This window comes from Engraulis encrasicolus, chromosome 23 (assembly GCF_034702125.1).
Source record: "Engraulis encrasicolus isolate BLACKSEA-1 chromosome 23, IST_EnEncr_1.0, whole genome shotgun sequence".
Taxonomy (NCBI): Eukaryota; Metazoa; Chordata; class Actinopteri; order Clupeiformes; family Engraulidae; genus Engraulis; species Engraulis encrasicolus.
The window spans coordinates 1,638,421-1,662,826 of NC_085879.1; the positions used below are offsets into that span (position 1 = coordinate 1,638,421).

The window sequence follows — 24,406 nt, forward strand, 5'->3', positions numbered from 1 at the left end:
TGTAAACATTCTACATTTTATGTTTGCCACACTTGTATTATGGGCATAGTAGACAATAATGTATAGGCAATCGTAACATGACCTTATTTCATAACCTCAACATAATAATAATAATAATAATAATAATAATAATAATAATAATAATAGTAATTTTTATTTTAAGTGCAAAATAGGCCTACCCAAGGTCACTTAGGCCTACTAGCACAGGAAGACTGTTTTTTATTTCTTGTCATGTTGAAGTGCATTTTACTTCAGTAGTTCATTTCATGAAGTAGGCCTACAATTTACTTACTGACACAGAAAAAAATGCTGCACACAAGTGAAAATAAAATTAGATGATAGATTTGCCTGCCCTAACAGGGCAATTCTGTAAATGTCAACCGAACCATGGGACAATAAAGTGACATGTAATTTAAAAAAAAATCTAAACACATTCTAAATAGCATCAAGGCCTCTATTTCAGGTAAATAACCTGAACCAATATGTCCTTGGTCCCTCTCCAGGGGTGGGGAACCTTAGCCTGGCTCTCGCGAGACCCCTAGTGCTTCGTGCATCTTCGTTACACTTCGTGAGCTCGCATCTGCGCGAGAGTCAGGTTAGGGGAACCTATGGCCTGGTGGACATTTACAGTCTTATATGACTGACATAATTTTAATGTTATGCAGTTTCACATGAAATATGACACGTTTTGTAAAGAAATGTTTGGAATTACATTTGCAATACAATCAAGTTATATTTTCAGGGGACCTAGTGAAGGTGGGATCTGTTGTAAAGGTGTATGCCTTCAATAAGCCTAAATTGCAGGGGGAAATCCTGGTTTGAGTTCATGTTATGGCCCTTGGAGGACTTCATAAAATTTGAAGTGGCCCCTCGAATGAAAAAGGTTTTCCAAGGCTGCTCTACACTGACTATTTTTAGCTCTAGCAATTTAAAAAGTCAAATTTACTGTGCAATTCTGTGTTTTCAAGACAGCTAACATGTAGGCTATGTTCAAACCCGTAAATAGCGAAACATCAGCCGTGGTAAATGTTATTTAGAAAGATAAGATTTAAAAGATCATTCTAACTGATATAGAACGTTTGTTTTATTTGATTATCATGATTTATCATGGTTATCATGAATTATCCAAACAGATAAAATGAGGATTTGTGGATTGGTCACCTTTCTCATAAGGACTGGGGGACTGAAAGGGCAACAATAACTTGATGGTGAATATTGTGCAGCATCACAGGACGTATGGCCGGGCCCAGATTAACAAAGAATGGGCCCAGATCAACAAGGAATGTTAATACTGAACCAGAACCAGTATTGTTATATTACAACACGAAAATGCCTTTAAAGGAGCCTAAAAGATAAACTTTTCCTCTTTTCTTCTTCTTTTTTAAACCACATCAACACTAGGTGCTGGTCTAAGGATATGTGAATATATGCCCAGTGGCCATTAAGTCAGTGTTCTTCTAAAACATGGGTTATTGGGTTACATACCGCCATTCAGACATATTCAGACACCCCCATTGAGATATACTGCCATTCCGACACTTTTTCATACCGCCATACCAAGACCAAGTTGCTTTTAGGGGAGCAAGCATACACCTTCGGCATGTCCGGAGCTGTCCACGCATGTGGTGCTGAAATATGGTAAATCGTGCTCACTTTTTCCTACTGCCATACCGAGACCAAGTAACTTTTAGGGGAGCGAGCATACCTGCGGCATGTCCGGACCTCTCCATGCATGTGGTGCTGAAATCTACGTAAATCATGCTCCAAGGGAAGGGTGTTGGAATGGCGGGACTTTTCATGGAAAAAAAGATACCGCCATTCCGACAAACGTCAATGTCGGAATGGCGGTATATCGGAATGGTGGTTGCCCCCCGGGTTATTGGGGGTTAAAACCAATGGCAGTCATTGCGAGACGATGGATGCAGCCTTTACTATACTGTCTAAGATCAGCTGAAACAGATATGACTTTCAGATGGTCTCTACATTTTTGCAGCCTATGCCAATTTACGAAGCCCATTTAGGCCAGTCAATCTAGCGTTTGACCCGGGACGAATTGCAATAGTAATCATTCCACAGCTTTATATTTAGTGAAACATACTTTTTTCCAAGGTCAAAGTTGGAGATTTTCCATATTAAACAATGAGATATCAATTTGAAACGTTCACAGTAGCCTAATTTACCGTACTCAAGCAAAGACAAAGATTTTTGGTATTGTAAGTTGTCTGAAATATAAAGATTAAATATGCAAATGAGATCACATCTACTTAAATATGTGATAAATTATACAACAGCGGGCAAAACATTAAACAAATCGCAAAAGTAATGATTCACACTTTTTATTGATACTTAACCCATCCTACATCACATATGAAAAGTCTACCTTCATCACTTTAGTGGAACATACTTTTTAGAAGGTCAGAAGTAGCAGATTTCCAATGCATTTTGCCATTCAGTGGGTAAAATCGGATACTTTTGACCTTGGGAAAAGTATGTTCCACTGAATTGATTAAAGCAGATTTTTAAAATGTGATGCAGAGGGGTTGAAGGATCAATATAATATATGAACCATTATATTGCAATTTGTTTTATGCCCTGTCTGTTACCACGGATTTTACCACATATTTGAGTACATACTGTATGACCTCATTTGCATATTTCATCATCATATTTCAGAAAACCTGCAATACAAAAATTGTTTGCCTGAATGTGAGTTACCAACTGTGAAAGTTTCAAATGAATATGTCATAGTTTAAAATTTTACCCTATTCACCTTGTATCTCCTATATCAGGGGTATTCAATGAAATGTCAACGAGGGCCAGTTTTTCTAGCCTAATTCCTCCCAGTAAAGGGGCCGAACTAAACGTATGTATTACAGTTGCCGACTGTCAATGAAAAAAATATGCGACACTTCATTGGGGTGGGGGGTCGGATTTGTCCTCCCCCAGAAAATTTTGCATCTCTTAGTTGTAATTTCTTGCATTTTAACGTCCTGTGTCCTGTTTCAGCTCGATACGGAACCCATACTTTTATCTCTAAATTCCGAAAAACAATTCTGTATTTCAAGGGGCTTGTGGGGGGCCGCATCTGTCCCCAGGGCCGCCATTTGAATAGCCCTGTCCTATATTGTCTGAATGGGAAATCTGCCAACTTTGACCTTGGGAAAAAAAGTATGTTTCACTAAATATAAAGGGGGTCAAGTCAAGTAGGTTTTATTGTCAATTTCTTTACATGCACTGGTCATACAAAGAATTACAAATTACATTTCTTGCTTTCCCATACAGACATAGACTAATCTAGGTAAGGACATAGACAGTATAGACATAGACAGTACTTATACATGGACTTAAGACAGTATGGACATAGACAGTGCTCATACAGACATTTAAAGTGCAAGACTGGACAACAGAAGACTTGTAGAGGACATACATTAAGAGGTATTGTTGTGCTTTTGTGCTTTTCCTAAAAAAGTCCTTTATAGCGTTCTGACATGGTAATAGTAGCATTTTGAAGAAAAATAAATATTAAAAAGGTCTGTCAAGTACACCAGCAGCAGTGTGTGTGTGTGTGTGTATGTGTGTGTATGTGTTTAGTGCAGGTAGAAGGTGCGGTGTGCGTCTGTGTGTGTGTTCGTGTGTCTGTGTCTGTGTGTGTGTGTGTGTGTGTGTCAGTGTGTGTATGTTTGGGTTTAGTGCAGAAAGTGCAGTGTGCTTGTGTGTGTGTGTGTGTGTGTGTGTGTGTGTGTGTGTGTGTGTGTGTGTGTGTGTGTGTGTGTGTGTGTGTGTGTGTGTGTGTGTGTGTGTGTGTGTGCATGTTTTGAGTTAGTGCAGGTTGAAAGTTCAGTCACAAGTATAGTAGTGCAGGCGGAATGTTCAGTCGCAGATATGGTGGTGGGGGATGGGGGGGGGGTTGTCAGTGGCCTTGCTGGCTAGAGGCTGACAGTGGAGGGAGAGTGGGTTGAGTGTTCAGCATCTTGATCGCTTGGTGCATTGTGCTGCTCGCCAGCCTGGTGGTACGGGAACGGAGGCGCCTGTACCTCTTTCCAGAGGGCAGGAGGCTGAACAGTTTGTGTGCAGGGTGGCTTGTGTCTTTGATGATCATCAGTGCTTTCCGGGTGAGGCGTGTGGTGTAAATGTCCTGCAGGGAGGGGAGTGGTACTCCAATGATCTTCTTCGCTGTGTTCACAACACGCTGGAGTGTCTTCCTGTTTTTCTCCGTGCAGCTTCCTCCCCACACTGTGATGCAGTTGGACACGACGCTCTCTATGGTTCCTCTGTAGAATGTTGTCATGATGGAGGGTGTGGCACTTGCCTTCTTTAGTTTGCGCAGGAAGTAGAGACGCTGATGGGCCTTCTTCGCCAGTGATGTAGTGTTGGTGGTCCAAGAGAGGTCGTCGCTGATGTGCACTCCAAGGTGTTTAAGGGTTTAAGGGTCACTTAAAAGTAGGACACATTACTATTGCAATTCATCCCGGGTTTGGGCCTTTTTAGAGCTCGATTGACTGGCCTTATAGGCCCTAATGCCCACTTCAAATTCTATGTGAAGTTTCTGAAATAAATGTAACATTTTTGAGGTTAGTGAAGATCCTGCTGAGTTGACACTAGATGGTAGATAGGCAAAGCTTGTCCAACCCCAAGTAAATTATTTATTTAGAGGTGGGCTGATCCTGCACATTTATCAGATGCCTCTTTGTTGCTGGGGGGAGATAACACCACACTCATGTGGTATTGTGATATATTACACACATTACTCTTAGCTAATAGCCAAGGGTGAAAGTAGGCTAGTCATGTAGCCTACTACCGGTGCTATTTTGTGGAAGTCTTCCAAACAACCGCCCATCCAATTATGCCAACATGGTGAGCGTAAACAAAATAAAGATTTGTGCTACAAATCTACATCAATGCACACCTATTTCGGTAACTTCGAGCTTTTCTCTTCATAAGACAACTGACTCAAATGGCATGGTGTGGGTTGTATGTTTTTTTCTACTTTAATAGAATTTTCAAATGTAGGTTTTTGTCCAGCATTAGAAATAACCCTAACCTCTAAGGGGGGCAACCTCCAATCCGGCATACCGCCATTCCGAGACACCTCCACACTTTTTCATTCCGCCATTCCGACACCACGTTACTTTTGTGGAGCTGCTGTCCAAGTACGAGCGTACAGTAGCCTACACCTTCAATGGTGTGTAAGGAGCTGTCCACGTGGTGCTGAAATCTGCATTTGCTGGACTTTTATTTTAAAACAATATGTGCCGCTCCAAACAAAAAAGCAATCAAAACTGTAAACTTGTGTAAAAAATTCAAAATTGTGTACTAGATGTGTATATTTGTTCGGTGTCATACCCCTGGCGTAGATGTTTCGTTTCCCTGTCTGTTTCTATATCTCTGTACTTGTCTGTTTTCTAATTTAAAAAAAAAAATCTGCGCTTGCTCCGAGTGATGCACAGAGAAGATAGGCCCATGTCCTGTAGGCCTATCTATGAGAGGCTGGGGGAGCGAAGTCACCGATATTTGAATAGCCTAAATATTTGCAATCCCATATCAATACTAAAATTAAGTTTATTTTCAATTGATACCGCCATTCCGAGAATTGAACGTCAATGTCAACATGGCGGTATGTCGGAATAGTGGTATGTCTGAATGGCGATATGCAACCCAGGTGCGATTATACCGGTGCTGAGCACCTGTGCGCACCTGCCTACTTCCACCACTGGCTATAGGCCTACATGGGTTTACAGTGTTTGTAAACACGATGTTGTGAGGAGGGGCAAGACACTGGCAGCCAACCAGGTGAGCTAATTTTTTGACCGACAGCGGTTCCCAACAATCAGAGGTTGAGTTGTGCACAGCTAGGTTCACGCAGCCAGGGGGAAACAAACATTTAGAACCCATGTATAGCTGACATTTTTAAATCAAGTTACAATTATTTACAGGGTTGGCAGTCCCTAAAGCATTGTGGGGTTAGGTGCCTTGCTCAATGTGTAGGGAGAGGTAAGGGAGGGATTTGAACCTGCAACACTCTGATCTTAAAACCACCTCCCTAACCATTAGCCACAGCTAAAAACAATACCTCTCTTAGTTGGGGGTACCCACTTTAGTGATAGTATCATTATGAAGTAGGCTACTTTATAATCTTCTCCTTAAATTAATAGAAATTACATGTCACCCTCCCCCCACTTGCAGGGTTATAAGGGTGGCGGTGGAGGGCACTTCTAAATGAGCTTTGCTGCCCTCCACAGGCAATATAGCACACTGCACAACTTTAGAGGACCATGCCCCATACCTGAGGTTCTTCTGTCTGTAGTTCTGAGATAAAACGCTGCATCCAACCTGGTATACAAACGAAGAGCTAAACTTGCTCAAAACCTTTGTCATTAATATTTAGTGTCTGATTTAGCTTCTTGTAAACATATCAAAGGTATACATCAAAAGTAAGCAAACCTTGTGTTTGAATGTTTACTGTTTGGCCATCATGCGTGTCTATGAGATGCTCCTTCACTTATGTCATGAGCAAATAATTTGTAAGGCATTTCATAGCATATACTTATGTAATGTGTTACTAACTCCACGGCCTTCAGTGAGTAGCTTGGTCATCCTCTTCTTCGCAGCAGTTTTCTGCCAAAATCAACTTATTAGAAGATAAGAGAAATGAGGATAAGGACCTTTCAATGACCCCTGTTGCTTGTGACCTTGATGGTGCAAATGCTCCTCTTTCAGTTGCAGAGCTGTGCTATTTATTCTGCACTTGGGGAAAATATTCTGGACATCAGCACATGTAAGGCAAGACAATGTGTGTTGCCACCCAATGGCGAGAATAGTCATAGACAGGGCTCTAAATTAACAGCAGCCAACCAGGCAAATGCTGGGGAAATTTCAGTTCGGCTGGTAGAAAAGGCCAACTTAGTAGCCACTTTGAGCCATTAGTGTGTGTGTGTTTGGCCTGTAAGATTAACAAATGCTAACCATTTTGGCTGGTGATGGAACAAGTTAATTTAGAGCCCTGGTTATAGGAGAGAATACAGCAGGCCAGGGATTTCCAACTGGATTCGGACGCAGAGACCACCATTCAGACTAACCAGTCGTCCATGGCTCACTGTGTTTGCTTATAAAGTCCAGGTGAGGGGAGTCCCTCCAACATCTTATTGAAGAGTTAGATCTGGGGATCACTGTGTGGCATACCCAGGACTTATAAGGCCCTATGTTAGTGCAAGTGAGCAGGTTTCCTCCTGTTCAGTCACTAACCTTATTGGACAGGGTGACCAGGAGATGTAGTGTCCGCCACAAAAGTGAGTGTGTGTTGCATGAGATGAATAATAACCAACCAGGAACCACCCATCAAACAATATCAATGAAATACAGACGAGTTTGTTGCTAGAAATACCTGTATGAATACATCACCTTAAACACAGTGGCTACAAAAAGTGGATAGAGGGATGACTCCTTAATCCCACCAGGTACACATAGGCCTATACTATTGCTGCTAAAAAAGAAATAAAGTTAGAGCTTCTTCCATCTTAATATTTTTTTTATTCTAAATATTTGTAGTAGTTAAACGGCTTAACAAGTCATGGATCACCAGCAATACTGCCACGGCTCATTGGTTGGAAATTATTGCAGTAGGCCCTCATTATTCTGTCACACGCAGACACGCCAAAAGGTACATTTCTTCATACCACTTTATTTCAAACAGGCTGAATGTGTTATACATTCACAGTAAAATGGCCAACATGGTGGGCCATGAGCCAGGCAACAACAGGAGATCTAATCAAATGCCCTAGCCAGCTGGCATTTACCAAAAACAAACAAAAAACAAAAAGAAATAGAGAACAGTGAACACACCAGTGAACAGACACGAAAAAAAAAAAAATGAAAACTGAAAAAAGCTATACTCCTCGCTTTGTATTCTTACATTCACTTCAGGGTCCCTTACTTAGAATGTGTTAAATATAGGCATTAAAAAGACAAGCGACAATGAATGTTGACTCCAGGAAACTATTTGCGTGACGATGAATCAAATGCTAAAATGGCTTTCTATTGAAAACTTTTAAAAGCTCAAGTTATCCAAGTGTCTTAGAGGAAGCTGAAAGTCCACCTCTCATCCTAGTGTATTAAGTTTAATTGTTGCAGACTAAGCAGTAAAACCTAAGCAGACATGTACGTTAGACATAGCATTTCCCTCATCACACCAAGTATTCACAAAAAAATAAACAAAATTAACAAGTCGTGCTCAGATGAACATTGCACTTAAAATACAGATCAATCGGCCACTTCAACAACCATTTCGATGGGGATGGAGCATGGATTGTCTTGCAGCTACGGACTCGGAAGGATTTGGGCAGCAAAAGTTCAGGAAAGGCCAAGTAAAAGTAGAGACATGTCAGAGAAAGCTAAAGAAGAAAGCTGACGTTCTGTCCTGAGGTCATATGGCTGGTAGAGCTAAAGACATTGGGTTGCATAACATGTTTACTGCCAGTGATTCACGCAACGTGATTACACAGCTATTGTGCATCAGTCAAGGAGGACTTGTCTCCTCTTGTGTTTTTATTTCCCAGAAATGAGTTTCACAGTATGCTATTGCTGGTGTTTAGTGGGAAATAACCTGCTGATAACCTGCTAGTGGAAAGTGACCTACTCATATTTTGACACTGCGTGCTCCAGGGAGAAAGTGAAAAGACGCTGGCTGAGAAAGAGAGGAAATCTCTCCAAACTTCTTTCCTCTCTGACTGAAATCCAGAAGAGGGAGGTAGTGAAAGACCCAGGATTCCCCCTAAACATGCCACTAAGATACAAAAAAACATATGGGCAATGCGGTGGGGTCCATGTCATGTTTAATAAATAGCACTCAGCATTATATATATATTCATATAAAAAAATAAAAAGTGTCTGTGCCTGAGTCGATTTTCTTCAGGATTAGCATTACAGCTTATTGTGGCAAATGAGGTTAAAGAGAACTTTTAAAGAAGTTCTATTTAACTTTCTGTTGTGGCAGCTATTGCTTGGGCTGGTGTATCTAGCTGACATGGCAACCACTTACAAGGGAACCAGAGCTTGGAGAGAGTGAGAAGGCTAGGTAGGTGAGGTTGAGCTGAAACTAACCAAGCTAAATCCCAAACCCACTAGGACTATATATACACAAAGCGCTCCTCTACCCAGCATTCAACCTCAGGAAGTCTGTCAAAACATCTACTGTACCGACATCTTTAGATTAACAACTACGTTGGTGACAGTAAAGACTGAAGGATAACAGTTGGGGTTGGCTCATATAGGAGAGGGGGTGTTGAGAACGTTAGGTAGGGGGCGATGCTCAACTCTCCCCAAGCTCGCCCGGTGGTCTTATGACCTGAAGTAATAAATGAAAGGTTAAAAGTAACCTGGAGCAGCAGACAACACTGTTAAAGGTTGTGGAAATGTCACAGTTGAGAGTACAACTTCATCTTCCAGATTGATAGAAAAGATATGTACTTTATAGATGCGAGTGAGAGAAACCCAATTACTGTGCGGTAGTTATTTGTTAAGATTGCCACTCTAAGTCTAATAGCGATGTTAACATGAATGATCTGTGCACATGCTCAATGACCATCAATGGCATAGTCAGCTCTCTTACTAAGGGACAGAACAGATGTTATGTCCTAACAGGTACATGAAAATGCTCTACCCACAAATCAACTTCCTGCAGGATGGCAGTTAAGTAGGGTGAGGGTGTTAAGGGCGTGTGTGTGTTAGGTGATGGGAAGGACGGGAGGGGAAAAGGCACATCCATTTTTTTTCGATCTTCCAGGGTGGCTTCATCATCCAGAGATAAAGGTTCCTTATGAGAAAGAACACAAACAGAACGTTAAGTGCTGACAATCGAGTAAGAGTTGGAGTAACGTTTGAGATTGGCAGATTTACCCGATGTTGTGCTATACACATAATTGTATTGCATTTACAGACAAAGCGCAGCAATTAATACATTACTCTTCTCAGTCTGTCCTACTTTCCTTTATTGCTGTACTCTATTGACCCAACATTCTGTACTTGCTTGCATGTCCTTTTTGTATAATAGTATAAAAAAAATGTCATGCTTTGGATAAAAGCTCTACTATACGTCATGTAATTTGGCCTTCATCAGCTTGTGGCCAATATGAGTGCCATCAAATTCCTCAAGTGTCTGTTATGTCATCCTAAATACTGTACACTACCAGTTAACACTACAAAAACATTTTCAGATGAAGATCAAAGTAATTACCTTAAAGAACCAGTATGACGACATTAGTGCATTTGGATTTTAAGCATCCGTCTTTTGCCCTGAGAGAGAGAGAGGGGGGAGGATTTTTAAAAAATAAAGATACATTAAAAACAAACATGCATCAACAACATTAACGTGAACTGCAACTTGTAAGATAAAGAAACAAACTGAAGGGCCTAAGGAAGCCACTTTGAGGTCATGCACTAGTGAAGACAGCATTATAGCATTAATCAGATGAAAGATTATTTTTGCGTGACCCTTGTGAGGCAGACAGCCAGGAAAGAGGCAGACAGCCAGGAAGAAGGCAGCCAAACCAGTGTAGTAGGTCTACGTAGCATGTCCACTTCAGCCCGCCAACGCCAAAGCCCCGTCCCGTGAGAGTTAGTGCGAAGTCAAATTACCTGTTACCTGGGCAACGGGCTCATCATCGTCGTCGTAGGCAGGGATGACCCTACCCGTCACTGGAGAGACCCCGAGTACCTTGGGCTTCTTGTCAGACTTTGGGGCTCCCTCCAGGACCACCACAATGTACTCCCTTTTAGGCTCCTCGGGTGCCGGAGCTGGCTCTGCCGGTGCGGCCACCACCGGACTTTCAGGGACTGACTCGACCACACTTGCTGCGACCTCCTCCACAACTGGACTTGCTTCTGCGACCACTTCAGCGACTGAACTTGCTGCGACCTCCTCCACGACTGGACTTGCTTCTGCCACTGGACTTACTTCTGCCACCACCTCCACAACTGGAGCTACCTCTGCGACCACTTCAGCGACCTCTACTGAGGCGGCGGGTGCCTCCTCCACTGCAGGTGCAGGCGATGGGGCCTCCTCAACCGCTGCTGGGGCCTCTTCAGCCACTGCTACCACCTCTACAGCTACCGGAGCAGCTTCTTCCACCACTGCAGGAGCAGCAGCTTCAACAACTGGAGCTTCAACCACAGCAGCAGGAGCCTCCTCAACTGCAGGGGCAGCGGGGGCAGCAACCTCCTCCACTGCAGCAGCAGGAGCTTCCTCGACGGCAGCTGGAGCTGCTTCAGTCACGGGGGCCTCTTCCACAACTGGGGCTGCTGGGGCCTCTTCCACAACTGTGGCTGCTGGGGCCTCTTCCACAACTGGGGCTGCTGGGGCCTCTTCCACAACTGTGGCTGCTGGGGCCTCCTCCTTCACCTCTTCCACGACAGCGACGGGCTCAGGCTCTGCAGGCACGACAGGCGTGGGCTCTGCAAGTACAGACGCAGCCGCCATCTCCACAGGGGCCACAGCGCTGAGCACCGCGGCAGCCACCTCCACCACGGCAACTGCAACACAAGAACCCAGCAGCTTCCCATTAAGCATTAAAGAACTAAAAACACAAACACAAAGCAATCTCTTCCAGCCAGCACAAACAAAGGCCTTGTTACAGAACCTTCTGAATAAAGAACATTATATTTGCACACTGAAAACAGCATGTGCCTACTTCCTAGACATCTTAAACTGAGGACCTTGTTTGGCTGACTGAAACATTAAAATGTCCATTTTACGTTTTGGGGGGAGTATTAGGCTGCATGTGCAAGGGTGGATGACTGTGCAAAATAGAAAACATGCAAGAAAGAAATGGTGCTTACATGGGCAAGTGACCAGTGTTGAGCTGTGTAACGGTCATTTCAAACAGAGGTACGTACAACTGATGAACGGGACGCAACTTCAGAGCCATAGAATCAGTGCAATGGATTTTAAATACTAAAGAGGTCCCCAAATATTCACATCATTACATTCATAAACATCAACATTAATTTCATAAACCATACATGTGGGTGCTAGTAAGTGTAGGAAAATGGTGAAAAACGTAATGGCGTGTTGGGTGGTTCAGGATTCACATGGAGTGCAACATTGCTATATAGAGCAGATATTGGAATTAGTGTAAAATATGGGCCAAGATATGGAGTAGGGCAATGTGACTGCGCAACATGTTCTATATGCATTACAGGGATTAAAAGCTACTGCACTATTGTCTTTGCATCAGAGATGCAGAGAGGAGGGGGCACAGGGAGGGGTCTTGTTTCAGTTCATTTCAGTAGTCGTTCAGAAGTCAGTGAATTTCTCAAACATCTTAAATGTAAACAAATGGTTCATCTGCCTTTTTTTTTACATTACTACCTAGCCAAGTACAAGGGATGTGACATTTGTAAAAACCCATGCATATTTGTAACCCAGGCCTTCCTGCCAAATATCACATAGAAATGCTCACACCAGAGATTTGCACACCAAAAAAAGCATCTTCAAAAATCTGCCATACCCAATTGTGGCAGAGGCGAGGCATAAGTGTTAAGTGAGAACACGCTTGCTTAGTTGTTAAAAATGGGTCAGTATGCGTAATGTAGCAATTGCAACAAACCACCTTGAACTCCCAAAAGATTAAAGGACATTACTTGTTTAACTTTTATAGACACAAGAGGCAAATCCAATCCAGAGAAATTAAACACGGAAGATGAATTTTCGAGTTCTCAGTATTCTCTTTTATTTAATGGCTTGAAAATCCCTTGTCCAGTTTTATTCACAGCAGCTACCATCTGATCCAGTTAAAATAAGCAGCTCGAATGGCGCACACATATGGTTAAAGCTACTAGCCGTCCTATTAAAAAGAACAACATTTAGAGTTCCTGGATGAGCAAAACAGAGAGAGAAATCAAAAATGAATGAATTATGAGCACCACATGGTTACAAGTAGCATAGCCTGCACATGTTAACTGAGGTTGTTTGGAATTAAAATGGGGGGAAAAAAGTTAGCCAATGCAGCGCTATAACACGTCACTGAAGTTGAAACCTTTACAATGGAGCGTGGCAGTTCAGTGATATCTGGCAGAAGAGCACAAGTTGCAGATTTTTAAAATTGGAACAAAAAGACAAAGCAGGAAAACAAATGGAAAATGGAGTTCCTAAGTCGAGCAAGAGTCCCTTGGTTTGTTGTAGCGGCACACATAACAAGTGATGAGTTCCTGAAAGTGAATCCTTAAAAGTTCTTTTGACAGTTTTCTTTGATGATCCTTCTTGATGGTCATAAGGCAAAGTCACAGGGTGAAGGTCGTAAAAGGTCATAGCTAGTCAGGCTTGGTGTGAGGAGGTTGTAAACAGGAACTGAGTGGTTAGTGGTGCATCAGTGTGAAAAGGAAAATTAAACAAAAAGTGGGGGACACAGGGCAAGATTGGGAAAGGAGAAATGAAAGAGGGAGCACATTTTCCAGTTTTGGTCACAAAAAAATACTGGTGCCATTTTCCAAAGTTATTGTGCTATACAAACAAAAAATAACACAAACACTGCAAAAAAAAAGTGAGTGACTTCTCTCCTGCAGATGACATCACCGGCACATTGGAACACGGATGGATATGATTGGTTAAAAGTTCATTCCGACACCCTCTCTGCTGGGCCAGGGATTCCAACTCTAGATGTCTGCTTTCGTAAAAGCTTCTCTCAACCCATGTCAAATGATTTTGTACAATATATTCACAACGTGGGCCATTACTACAATTGCCTGATCAAAAAAAGGTCAACAAAAATCAACAACCCAGTAATCTATACAACACACAAAGCCTCTACATTTGAAGATAGAAATTTAAGGTGGAGCCGCGGCCAGAAAAGAAAACTAAAATCTGTCTTCCACTATTATTTTCACTGAGGCATACAATCAGATCTTTGATACACACAACTTATGTCCAAATAAATATTATATACACAACAGTGATCATTGACAACAAAGTGGTTTGATCTGGTAAAATCAGGTACCCATGAGATACAAGTGATGTAGTTGAGGGATTGGTTGTGTACACAGCAACACTATGTTGAGTTATTATGAGGTGTTGGGTTGTGACTAATGGCTCCCTGGTCGTGCTAGACCAGTATTGCATATTTCTAACTGTGTGATAATCACTGAGGAAACTGTAGTGTAGCAGACCATCCACGAAGGACAACCTGGAACCACACTGGATCATATTTAAACGGTATTTAAACAGCAGTGTGAATACGTATGAATCAGCATGTGTGTGTATGCATTTATACCTCAGTGTGTGTGTGTGTGTGTGTGTGTGTGGTGTGTGTGGCAACACGCACATGACTAAGGGAGCTGGTTAAAACAGGGAGCCCATCACAGAATGGCCATCACTGAAGGAGTCTGTGCAAGAGAGACAGATGTGTGTGTGTGTGTGTGTGTGTGTGTGTGTGTGTGTCGTGAGGTGTGGTGTACCCTCCAGCCTAATCGGTCTCCTCGGAGCTGGCCGTACCGTTACTCTCGGCTGGCGCTGCCTCTGCTGCTGGCTCCTCCATGGCCTCTGCCAGGGCTGCCTCCACTGCCTCGGGTGCTGCTGCTGCCTCCACCACTGGCTCCGGAGCGGCTGCCTCCTCCACCACTGGAGCCGCTTCCTCAACTGGTGCTGGAGCCGCTTCATCAACGGGTGCTGGAGCCTCCTCCACGGGCGCTGGAGCCTCCTCCACGGGTGCGGGAGCCTCCTCAACGGGTGCGGCAGCCTCCTCAACGGGTGCGGGAGCCTCCTCCACTGCGGCCTCTGCGACTGCCTCTGGAGCTGCCACCGCCTCAGCTGCGGCCTCCACCTCCTGCGCCACCTTCTCCACCTCCTCGGCCACTGCTGCCACCTCCTCTGCCGCCTCGGCGACCACCTCCGCCACCTCCTCCACCACCGCAGCAACCTCGGCCACGGCCACAGCCACCTCTTCGATGGCGGCCTCCACGGACCCTGCTGCCTCCTCCTCCACGGCGGCCACTGGCTCCTCGGCTGCCGGCTCCTCAGCTACCGCCTCAGCCTCGGGTTCGGCCCCGTTCTCGGCTGCGGCCTCCTCCGCAGGTGCCTCTTCTGCCTCGGCACCATCCTCCTCAGCGGGTGCCTCCTCTGCAGCCTCGGCCTCCTCACCTCCCTCCTCTGCAGCCTCCTCACCTCCCTCCTCTTCTCCTCCTTCCTCACCCTCGCCTGCTCAGAGAAAAAGAAAAGAACAGAGAGAGCCAGGGGACAAAAGGCAAGAAGAGACAGAGTACAGGACAAAAAGAGAGAAACAAGGAAAGAAAAAAATCATTCACTCATTTGTTCTATCAAGTGGATGGACACACACACAGATCTCTGCACGCCCACTCAAACACTTGCTTACCTCCATGGCTCTACTTAAGCTGACTTACCTTGATGACCTTCTATGAAGTGAACATCTCTGGATACAGCCTAACGACAACTTATTTTGCATCTGTTAATTTACCTCTTACCTCAATTTAGCATGATTTGCTTTTGCAGTCAGATCTGATTTGAGTACAATTATCGTCAAACAGTCTTATCAGAGATTCTAAGAGTATATACATTAATCCAGTCTCTGGTCTTGCTCTGGTCATGGGTGACAGACTGTTCTTAGGAAGATGGCGTATCAACTGCTCTCAGCTCTGCTAACCCTTCCACTGCACTGCAATGCAATCTTCACACGCACACAGTCACACAAGAACAGCCACAAACGCACAACATGTCTTACCCGTCGTCACCTGCAAAAGAAAAATGCAAAGCAAAAACCACTACAAACCAAATCAACCCACCACCACACATTGCATGCAAACCCAAGAGAGGGGGAGAGGGAGAGGGAGAGAGGAGTGCAAGGGCCTTCGCACAGCGGTTCCACCAAATTTACGTTAGATTCCACTGTTTTCAATAGAACTCTGCACACGGGTGCCGATGACGGCGGACATCAGTGCCAGTGTGCAGGGTTGTCCTGAAAAAAGGTGCAATCGAGCGTTGGTAGAGCAGTGCTCCACATTTTGGCGGAACCGGTGTGCAAAGGGCCTAAAGGACAGCAAAAAGAAGAGAAATAAACAAAAGAGAGGGAAGGAGTGAGGGGGAAGGGGTGGGGGGGGAGGTATAAAAAAGATGGTTGAGCCTTACCATCTGTTCAAAGTTTATCAGTACCAGGAAAGTCCAGTAAGAGACACACAAGCCAGGTGATTTTGTTGTGCGTGTTTGTTTTTAATAAGCAATACCCAGAAGAAAACATGTCCAAATATTTGTGAGTTTAGGGTTGAAATACAATGAGACCAAACATCCATTCCATTAGATTTTTTTTAGAGTCCAATAAATAAGCCTTGAAACACTAGTTTTGCATAATTGTAATTTTACTTGTAGGTAGGTATTGTGAGCAGGACTGAAAGTGACATTAGCAGTAGCAGTAGCCGTAGCAAGGTTGATTCATCCGTAGAAAAGTCCTGACTCCTGACTATTGGGCCGCGGTTCTCTGCAGCCCAGTAAAAGTTAAACCGCTGGAAAGAGTCAAAACAGACACAGAATTAGAAAATCTCAACGAGCAATTAAAAGTTGGACTATGATTAAAAATGTAACTATGACTATAAATCAACTACTTTTTTTTTCAAATTTCACCCAAACTCAGTCATTAAAAAAAGAAAAAAATAGAACTAGAAAAAGAAAAAGAACAACATGGCTCATCACATTCTGACTGTGTATGGCTACACATGTCAGAACACAAGTAAGCCATTAGCCACTTTGGCCAACAGCTACAGTATGAGGTTTTTTTTTGTTTTTTTTTTTGCAATTTCACCGTCAACTTTTGGATGTGTGTATCTTTGGTGAACATTACAACAACCAGACCATTTTGGGGAAGGACAGGAGGAGAGCTCAGAGGAGGCAGACAGGATTGAGAATCGATAGGTTTGAAAGGTGCATTTAATTGAACAGGCAGAAGAGTCCTGTATCAGTGTTGTGGGTGAGAGTGCGGAGAAGGCAAACCCTGTTCTGATCCAACAAGATTTATGGGTGAGTGAAATTAAGAGTCGGACAAGCCGGCGAACATGCGTGAAGTTTCAAGGCAAGTGAAAAAGTGAAGGCTATATGTAGTGTATGCCTCACTTAATAACTGGTTATAATATAGGCAAAGCCAATCGAATTGTTGCCCAAAAATATGGCTCATGAGTTAAAGCCATTGATATGCCTCTGGACAAACTAATCCATTTCATTTTGAGTCCAACTGTGGATTGTTTCCTTATAGCAGTTTAAGTCTGCATATGGTCAGAACAGGGCAACCATGGTGCTCAAGTGTGAACCACAGTGTTGGTGGTGTTAACAGATAATGGTTAACCTCCAAAATTGAAAAATTTCACGCATTCACTATATAGTTCAATACATCAGCCAGTGGTGGGCAACCTGGATTTGTTAGGCACAACCCAGTGCCACACATTCCACATGACCTGGATTCACCTGTCCAATTCACCCAGGTGAGTGTCTGGTTGAATTGTACAGGTAATTTGGAATATCTGGCATTGGAGTGTGTAAACAAATTTATTCAGGTTAGCATAAGGGATAAAACGAGGTAACCTCATGTAGAGCAATATATACTGAAGGCGTGAACATCAGCATAGAAATCCAAAATGGGGGGCATTTCTGTGTGCAGAGCTGTACCTCACATGGCTTAACATGACAGGCATCAATTCAATACAAACAACAACTGGATACAAACCTCAGTCTCCAGGCCAATATATCTAAATTGCTCTTTACATAAATGGGCCCCCATTTTGTGAATGTGAATATTTGCACCGCGATACCATTAAACTCCTCCTTCAAGTAAAGTAAATCTCAGCCTTTTGTGGGGTGAGACGACACACTTCCCCAGGGATGTTTACATGTGATTTGTGAAGGAATATATCTACAGTCAAACCCATGCAAAAAAAACCATCCTCAAAACCCTTGTGTCATTCATTCAAAAATTCTGCTTGATTTTAGTGGTTAGAGTAAAATGTTAATTCTTTCAGATAACCAAGGAACTCACCCTCTTCATCATCCTCGCCTAAAGAGAAGAGAGAGAGAGAGAGAAAGAAAGGGAGAGAGAGAGAGAGAGAGAAGAGAGAGAGAGAGAGAGAAAGACTTACACTCCAGAAAATGTCACTAGAGACGGTCAAGAGGATTTAGGTGATGGACGGACATTTTGACTGCATTCACAAAGGACACGTCTGTTTTTGACCACAAGGGTGCATTATGCCTGGTGCTGACTGACCATCTTGGTTGTCCAAGAGCAGTTACATCACAAAGTGTGTGTCCGTGTGCGTGTGTGTGTTGGGGGGACAGATTATGTGTCAGGGTACTCAGCAGGGGTGCTCAGACTGGCACAAGATTTCAAGGCGACCATAAAATGCTCTAGTTACACGGATGGGAGTCTACACCTGCTGGTAGTCTGCCCATCCCTCTAGGCTAGCGCTAAAAACAGGTGGGTATTCCCAGGACAATCTTCTTTCTCCGTCTTGGAGGCTAAGTGTGTGTATGTTCATGTTGGGGCACAGGATTAATCGCATACACCAATCCTGTTTCAGACAATCCCCCGTCCTTTATTAGTAAGGATGGTTTTTTACTAACAAACATCCTGTAGGTCACCTAGAAAGGTGCTAAAAATCCTACAAACCATCTGTGATTGTGAGAACCCAATTTGACCAATGTTCAACAGCAAAAGCAACCAGTGACTTACAGATAACCAAATACAGTGCATTTCAAATGTCTAAAGGGTCGAGGAAATTGCTTAGTCTGCCTATTCGTGACACCGGTTCTGAACGCAATGAAGGTTAGAGAAATCTCTCCATCACTCACCCTTGCGTGGCCATGGTTTGGGCTGCCATTCAGTCTTGGGGCGGGCATTAATCTCGGTCACGCGGTCTAGGAACCTACTGTGGTCAGTGGTCACAGTGCTGTAAGCCTGGCAGGAAGGAATAGGACATGAGCGTCTTTAAAAAGGTGCACGGTGTAAGATTGTAGCCAAAGTAGGCATTGAAACTATATAGCTCCTTGAAACTGTGCTGCATATGGCCAAGCCAAAATTGATTTCTTTCATGAATATTTACTAAGCAATAGGCCTAAATAAACTAATATGACCAAAATACAGAAGGTTTTGCAGCTAAAAATGTCCATTTATGGAAATTCAAAACATGAACACATGGAGAAAAGCCATCTTTCCATGTGGAAAAGCTGCAAGTTAACCAGTCAAAATGAATTCTTAGAGGTGGTGAGTATTTATGAAAAATCCAACATTTGTGAATGGGCTGCATGAATTCTGAAAATTAACTACCGGTACTAAAAATACACAGGGCACCTTTAAGGGTAAAGTCAAGGACACATATGGTTAAAAGCATTGGTTACCTTCTATGGGAAGGAGGCAAAACATCATCAAAACATGACATTACCAAGCTCCAGAGAGGGGTCTGGTATGACATTGGACCCATGAGACCATGCACAGAGTTCTGTGTTGTGGGAACTTCACATGCGAAGCTGAACCAAACAAGTAAACATGATGGGGAAGATAGGAGGCGCTGGCACTTACATAGCCGCAGGCAGCTGCGAATGCTCCGCTGCAGAGCACGACATAAGCAATGTTCTGGCCCGTATTACCGCCACCGGGAACAGATGACATGGTCCTCCGTGGGGCCACTACAAACAGAAGAGGGAGGTGGGTTAGAGAGAGGAGAAAGCAAGAGAGAGAGCGAGAGGGGAGTCGTTTGACCGTGACAAATCCCAGACAGCAATCAGAGTGATGAGTGAGACCATGACAAAACACACACACGGTGAAGCCAGATAGTAATCGGCATAACGTAATAAACATCTGAGGCATGACAATGAAGCGATGATATTATCAGCCTCTTAAAGACCAGTGCTGACTAGCAACAGAGTGCTTGAGTGGCTTGCTGTCCGCACGCTTGGCTCATAAACAGTAGTTACAGTGTCTGATGGCTGATGTGGTGTAGTAGTTCCAGTCCAATGGCTGATATTAAGGCTTCCAGGCTTGACACTAATCACTCACTTCATAAGAAAATGGCAGGAAATGCATCTAATGCATGTAGGCTACATAGCAAAACGTTTTATTCCTATAATTTTTAACTTCAAGTTCTTCTCATGAGGTCAAAAACACGAGTTCTACGGTAGTTGTAGAATATTCCCATAAAATTCTTAAAGAGCGGGGGGAAAAAAAAAATCTTTACTCCTCAAATGAATGCAACCATGGATATGCAAATGGCTGCAAAATACTTTCAGCGGTTCACCAGACTGTAGCAAGCCAAAAAGGCACTGCTGAATTCATTATGCTGGTCTTGAGCTATACGGGTAACTTGCGCTAAACAGGTTTGCAGGAGCTGACCATCTGAAGTTCTAGATGCTACAATTCTGTTTACCCTACTTCCCACTGGGCATTGCTGTCAATTAAGTCACCTTCAACAAGGAGGACCCAGTTAAACAGATTGGCAATGGAATCAATCCATTGCTACAGACTAGGTAGGGCACGTTCTCTGCCACGGAGATGGCCGCCACTGGGAAGCATCTGAGAAGCTTTCACACTAGCAGGCGATACTGGATCTGGATGGGACCTGATTGGATTGGTGGGGATTGGTTTAGGCCTCCAGAAATAAGCCGTCAAGAGGCCAGTCAAGCCAGTCTTGCTCTCTCAAACCCATTTCCTTATAGCAAGCACCGTGTGGTGAGGGAACTAGATCATCTTCGACTACACCGACTGTAATACCAAAGAAAACCTATTAAGTTAATAAGGGGAAAGTATAATAGGCCAAATGCAATTGGCCAAAATGCTTGAGACAACGCTGAAAACCAGCTCCTTCCTTGGTGGCAGTGCATTATGTACAGTATTCAGTGCCTCTGAAGGTATTCAGTCTCTGTGACTGAAGTTATTAAAGGGACAGTTTGGTCAATTTCAACATGCAGTTGTAATGCTCACACTACCCTGGACTTGTCAGTGCCTGAGGTTTTTTTTTTCTTCTTCTTCAGCCGTTTCCGAGATCCTGGTCATTGTAATGGGGGCAGCTCTTTGTTTACATTTCAAAAAAACATTTTTATTTATTCCCAAAAACATCCAAAAGGTTATAAAACATCAGCAGACAACTAGCAAACAGCAGTACCTTTTGGGAAATATTTGGAGTTTGCCTATGTTTCATTTTTTAAAAATGTAAATGTAACGGAGGCTAACTAGCACAGAGTTGGCGTAGAACGTTGGTAAAGCTACCTCCGATAGCCTCATACAGTCTCGTGCCGTTGGGCCGAGAGACTAGTCTCTTGGCCCAGCGGTATCGTACTGTGTCTCCCATTGCCGAACCGTTGTAGTTGACGAGGTCGCGCGTTCGATCCCCGAGGGGGGTGAACAGGTGCAAGATGACCTCCGTCACAGTGGTGCCGTATGACCCGGGATGGGAGTGAGGTTTAAGGGGGAGAGTGTAACGGAGGCTAACTAGCACAGAGTTGGCGTAGAACGTTGGTAAACCTCCCTCCGATAGCCTCATACAGTCTCGTGCCGTTGGGCCGAGAGACTAGTCTCTTGGCCCAGCGGTATCGTACTGTGTCTTCCATTGCCGAACCGTTGTAGTTGACGAGGTCGCACGTTCGATCCCCGAGGGGGGTGAACAGGTGCAAGATGACCTCCGTCACATAAACAAATGCTGCCCCCATTAGAATTGCTCATATCTCGGAAAGGGCTGAGCCGAAAAATGTGGCATCACCAGATACTGACAAGTCAAGGGTAGCGTGAGCAATACAACTGCATGTTGAAATTGACCAAACTGTCCCTTTAACCACTATGGCACCAGGCCCAATGCGGTCCTTACTTGACTGTGCGCGGGTGGAACTCGGTATCTCTTGGAGTATGGCTTGAAGTAAGGCATGCCCATTCTACCGGTACTCATATTCTCACAAAATCAATCCAGTCACTTAAACCCAGCGGTGGTAAATGGGTTGTAGACACACCATGTTATTTATACAAGATAATCTGCTAATCGGGTCTCGGGAGTCAAAGGGCACATCTTCTTAGACGCAATACAGAGGAGGCACGGAGGGGCAACTCCTTGCTGAGCTGTAGTGTGTATGTGTTGCCATGTCACTGGGATTAAGCCAAGTCATTCACTTAGGTGTGCTGATGCAGGAACGCAGGTAGGGGGTTAATTTGGGATTTTCTACCGTATATGCTCTGGTCTGGGGTCAGGACTACTCATCCTTTAGGATTGCTGAAAAGAGTGAGGAAAAAAAGGCTTGCTGACGCTGACATGGAATAATGCCGCATAGCAGGAGTGGCAGTGTTGGGGGCTCAGCCTCAGACAACCCTGACCCAATTTAACCCCTGAATGCAGGGATGACAGAGCACATCTTTCAGTTTCTGTACAGATTCAGAATGATCACAAGCCCTCAACTGGCTGCATTCCTGTCCGAGGTGGTGAGCTGGACATTAGGAATGGCAAAGACTGCATGCAGTAAGGTCAACCTGATCCGCCCTTCTCAAAGTACTGGGTGTTCACCCTCACTCCCTCACCTTCACCCCTCTGCCAGAGCTGTGCAACGGGGGACGATAAGGTCATGCATGTTACCAGCTAAACCCCCAACGGGCAGCTAACGGTGACCATTTTAGCCACGGATTGCATCGGTGCCAACTTCTTGGTCACAATTCAACGTAGCATATAGCCAAGCACTAATAGATTGGCGTGTGAGTGAGTGTGCAACGGAATGGAATCGATGTGTTGGGGATGCGATCAGTTCCTTCCCTTATTTTTATTCCAAGTCGGTTTACCATGGGAGCAAAAAAGAACACAATGTACCTTCTCAGGTAGCCTACAGGGCTGCTACGTTACATACAGACAGGGCTTTTGAGCATAAAGCGATTATGACAAGATAACATGAGAATCTACCAAACATCAGTCGAAACAACGCGAAGCGCGCAATTAAATCCAATATTTTGAAACGTGGTGGGTGTGTAGCTATTTTGGATTGGGCCGTTTCAACGACGTGCTTGTTTGAGATCAGCGCGCACAGTACCCAAAGCCTAACCAGTGTCTCCTGCGCTAGAAAAAAACATAATCGGATAGAACGTCTGCCCCAGGAAAAGTGAGCCCGGCTCTGAAATATTCAGCCATTTTCTATTTTGCAACCTCATGCGCGAGGCGCGCGCATGGTCCTCCGAGGTCTACCCATCATGCTGCGCACTCTCCATAGTGCGCGTGCCACATACACGTACATCCTATACATTGCGCTCAACGTCACACGGGTGTACCACGTGAACCACTTGCACGAACCATATTTCCTTGACACCCTTGGTCTAATGAAGGTCACATACAATAAGTATTTCAAAAGTTAATCCTGAAAACACACTTTCAATTAACCACCCCGCCCCCCTAAAATGATGTAACAGCGCGTTTCCAAAAAACAGGCCATTCAAATCTAATCATTTCTTCGATATGAGTAATATGCACGGCTTCGAAGTTTCCCCTGGGCGCCACATTGTAGCCTAACTAACATCGTACAGAGAAACAAAGTGTTTATTTCTAACCGGGCCTAGACCTTCAGCATCACATGAACGGTATGGCCTTAAAATAACAATTTGATTGCTTAAGCCATTGTGTGGGCAAAACACTTGCCATATCAAGCCATCAAATAGGCTCGTAATTCCACAATTTTAAAATTGCTGCGCTTTGTGTGAAGGGAGGCCGTTGGCATATTGGAGGCAAATAAATAATCCCACTGCAGCAGCACCACAAAAATCTCCTCTGACCTTCATCTCCCCTTAACGCCAAACGGGTGCCATCTTTCCAAAATACCTCTGTATGGAAGCCTATAGAACAATTTCCAGCGTCCAAATTCAAAAAGCACATCGTGTTCCCGTAAGATTTTTGTCCAAGTGTAGATGTCTCGCCATTATGCAATTGCACAACTGGGTGCAGTTGAGTCTAATAGTCTTCACCAAACCAAAAGGTAACGTCATTAAAGACATCCATCTAAAGCACGTTGATTGAACATGGACATAATGAATGAAGCAAGGTTCTCTCCACTTACCATTTCTGTTGAGGTGAGAGTGGGGGGATTTTGTGAGGAAATGCCGAGCCAGAGGCCCACATCTCTGCAAACCTGCCCGACACAGAGACATGGCCGTGCGATGTCCAACAACTACGGGAATGCGAGGAGAACGTGCGCCGAGAGGTCCGGGGAACTGCGATAGTGGCGTGCAACTACAGCTCTACTGCCGGTGGATGGATGGGGGAGGGCGGGGATGAGCAGAGGAAGTTGCACTGGAGCAGCGAGTTGCTTTATGACGTATGCTCCAATCAAGACTCCCTTCCCCTGACGTCACAACTGAGGCAACCAAAAAGGCCTGTTCACGTTCCATTAAAAATACAGGCCTAATGATAAACTGTTTTG

General features: G+C 44.2%; 1 protein-coding gene across 2 annotated transcripts; it reads right to left on the reverse strand.

Annotated features, from left to right (window-relative positions):
• Positions 1 to 7,658: 7,658 nt before the first annotated feature.
• Positions 7,659 to 24,291, reverse strand: mgarpa (mitochondria localized glutamic acid rich protein a). Of its 2 annotated transcripts, none has more exons than XM_063190014.1 (8): positions 24,044 to 24,291; positions 19,554 to 19,660; positions 18,827 to 18,932; positions 18,018 to 18,035; positions 14,480 to 15,181; positions 10,637 to 11,523; positions 10,229 to 10,287; positions 7,659 to 9,808 (listed from the first exon to the last, which is right to left on the reverse strand). In XM_063190014.1, the coding sequence occupies exons 1-7, from the start codon at positions 24,132 to 24,134 to the stop codon at positions 10,252 to 10,254; spliced, it is 1,947 nt and encodes a 648-aa protein (XP_063046084.1). In that variant the 5' UTR covers positions 24,135 to 24,291; the 3' UTR covers positions 7,659 to 9,808; positions 10,229 to 10,251. The 2 variants fall into 2 exon arrangements, with proteins under 2 accessions (XP_063046084.1, XP_063046085.1); XM_063190015.1 differs by having other exon boundaries at positions 10,630 to 11,523.
• Positions 24,292 to 24,406: the final 115 nt, after the last annotated feature.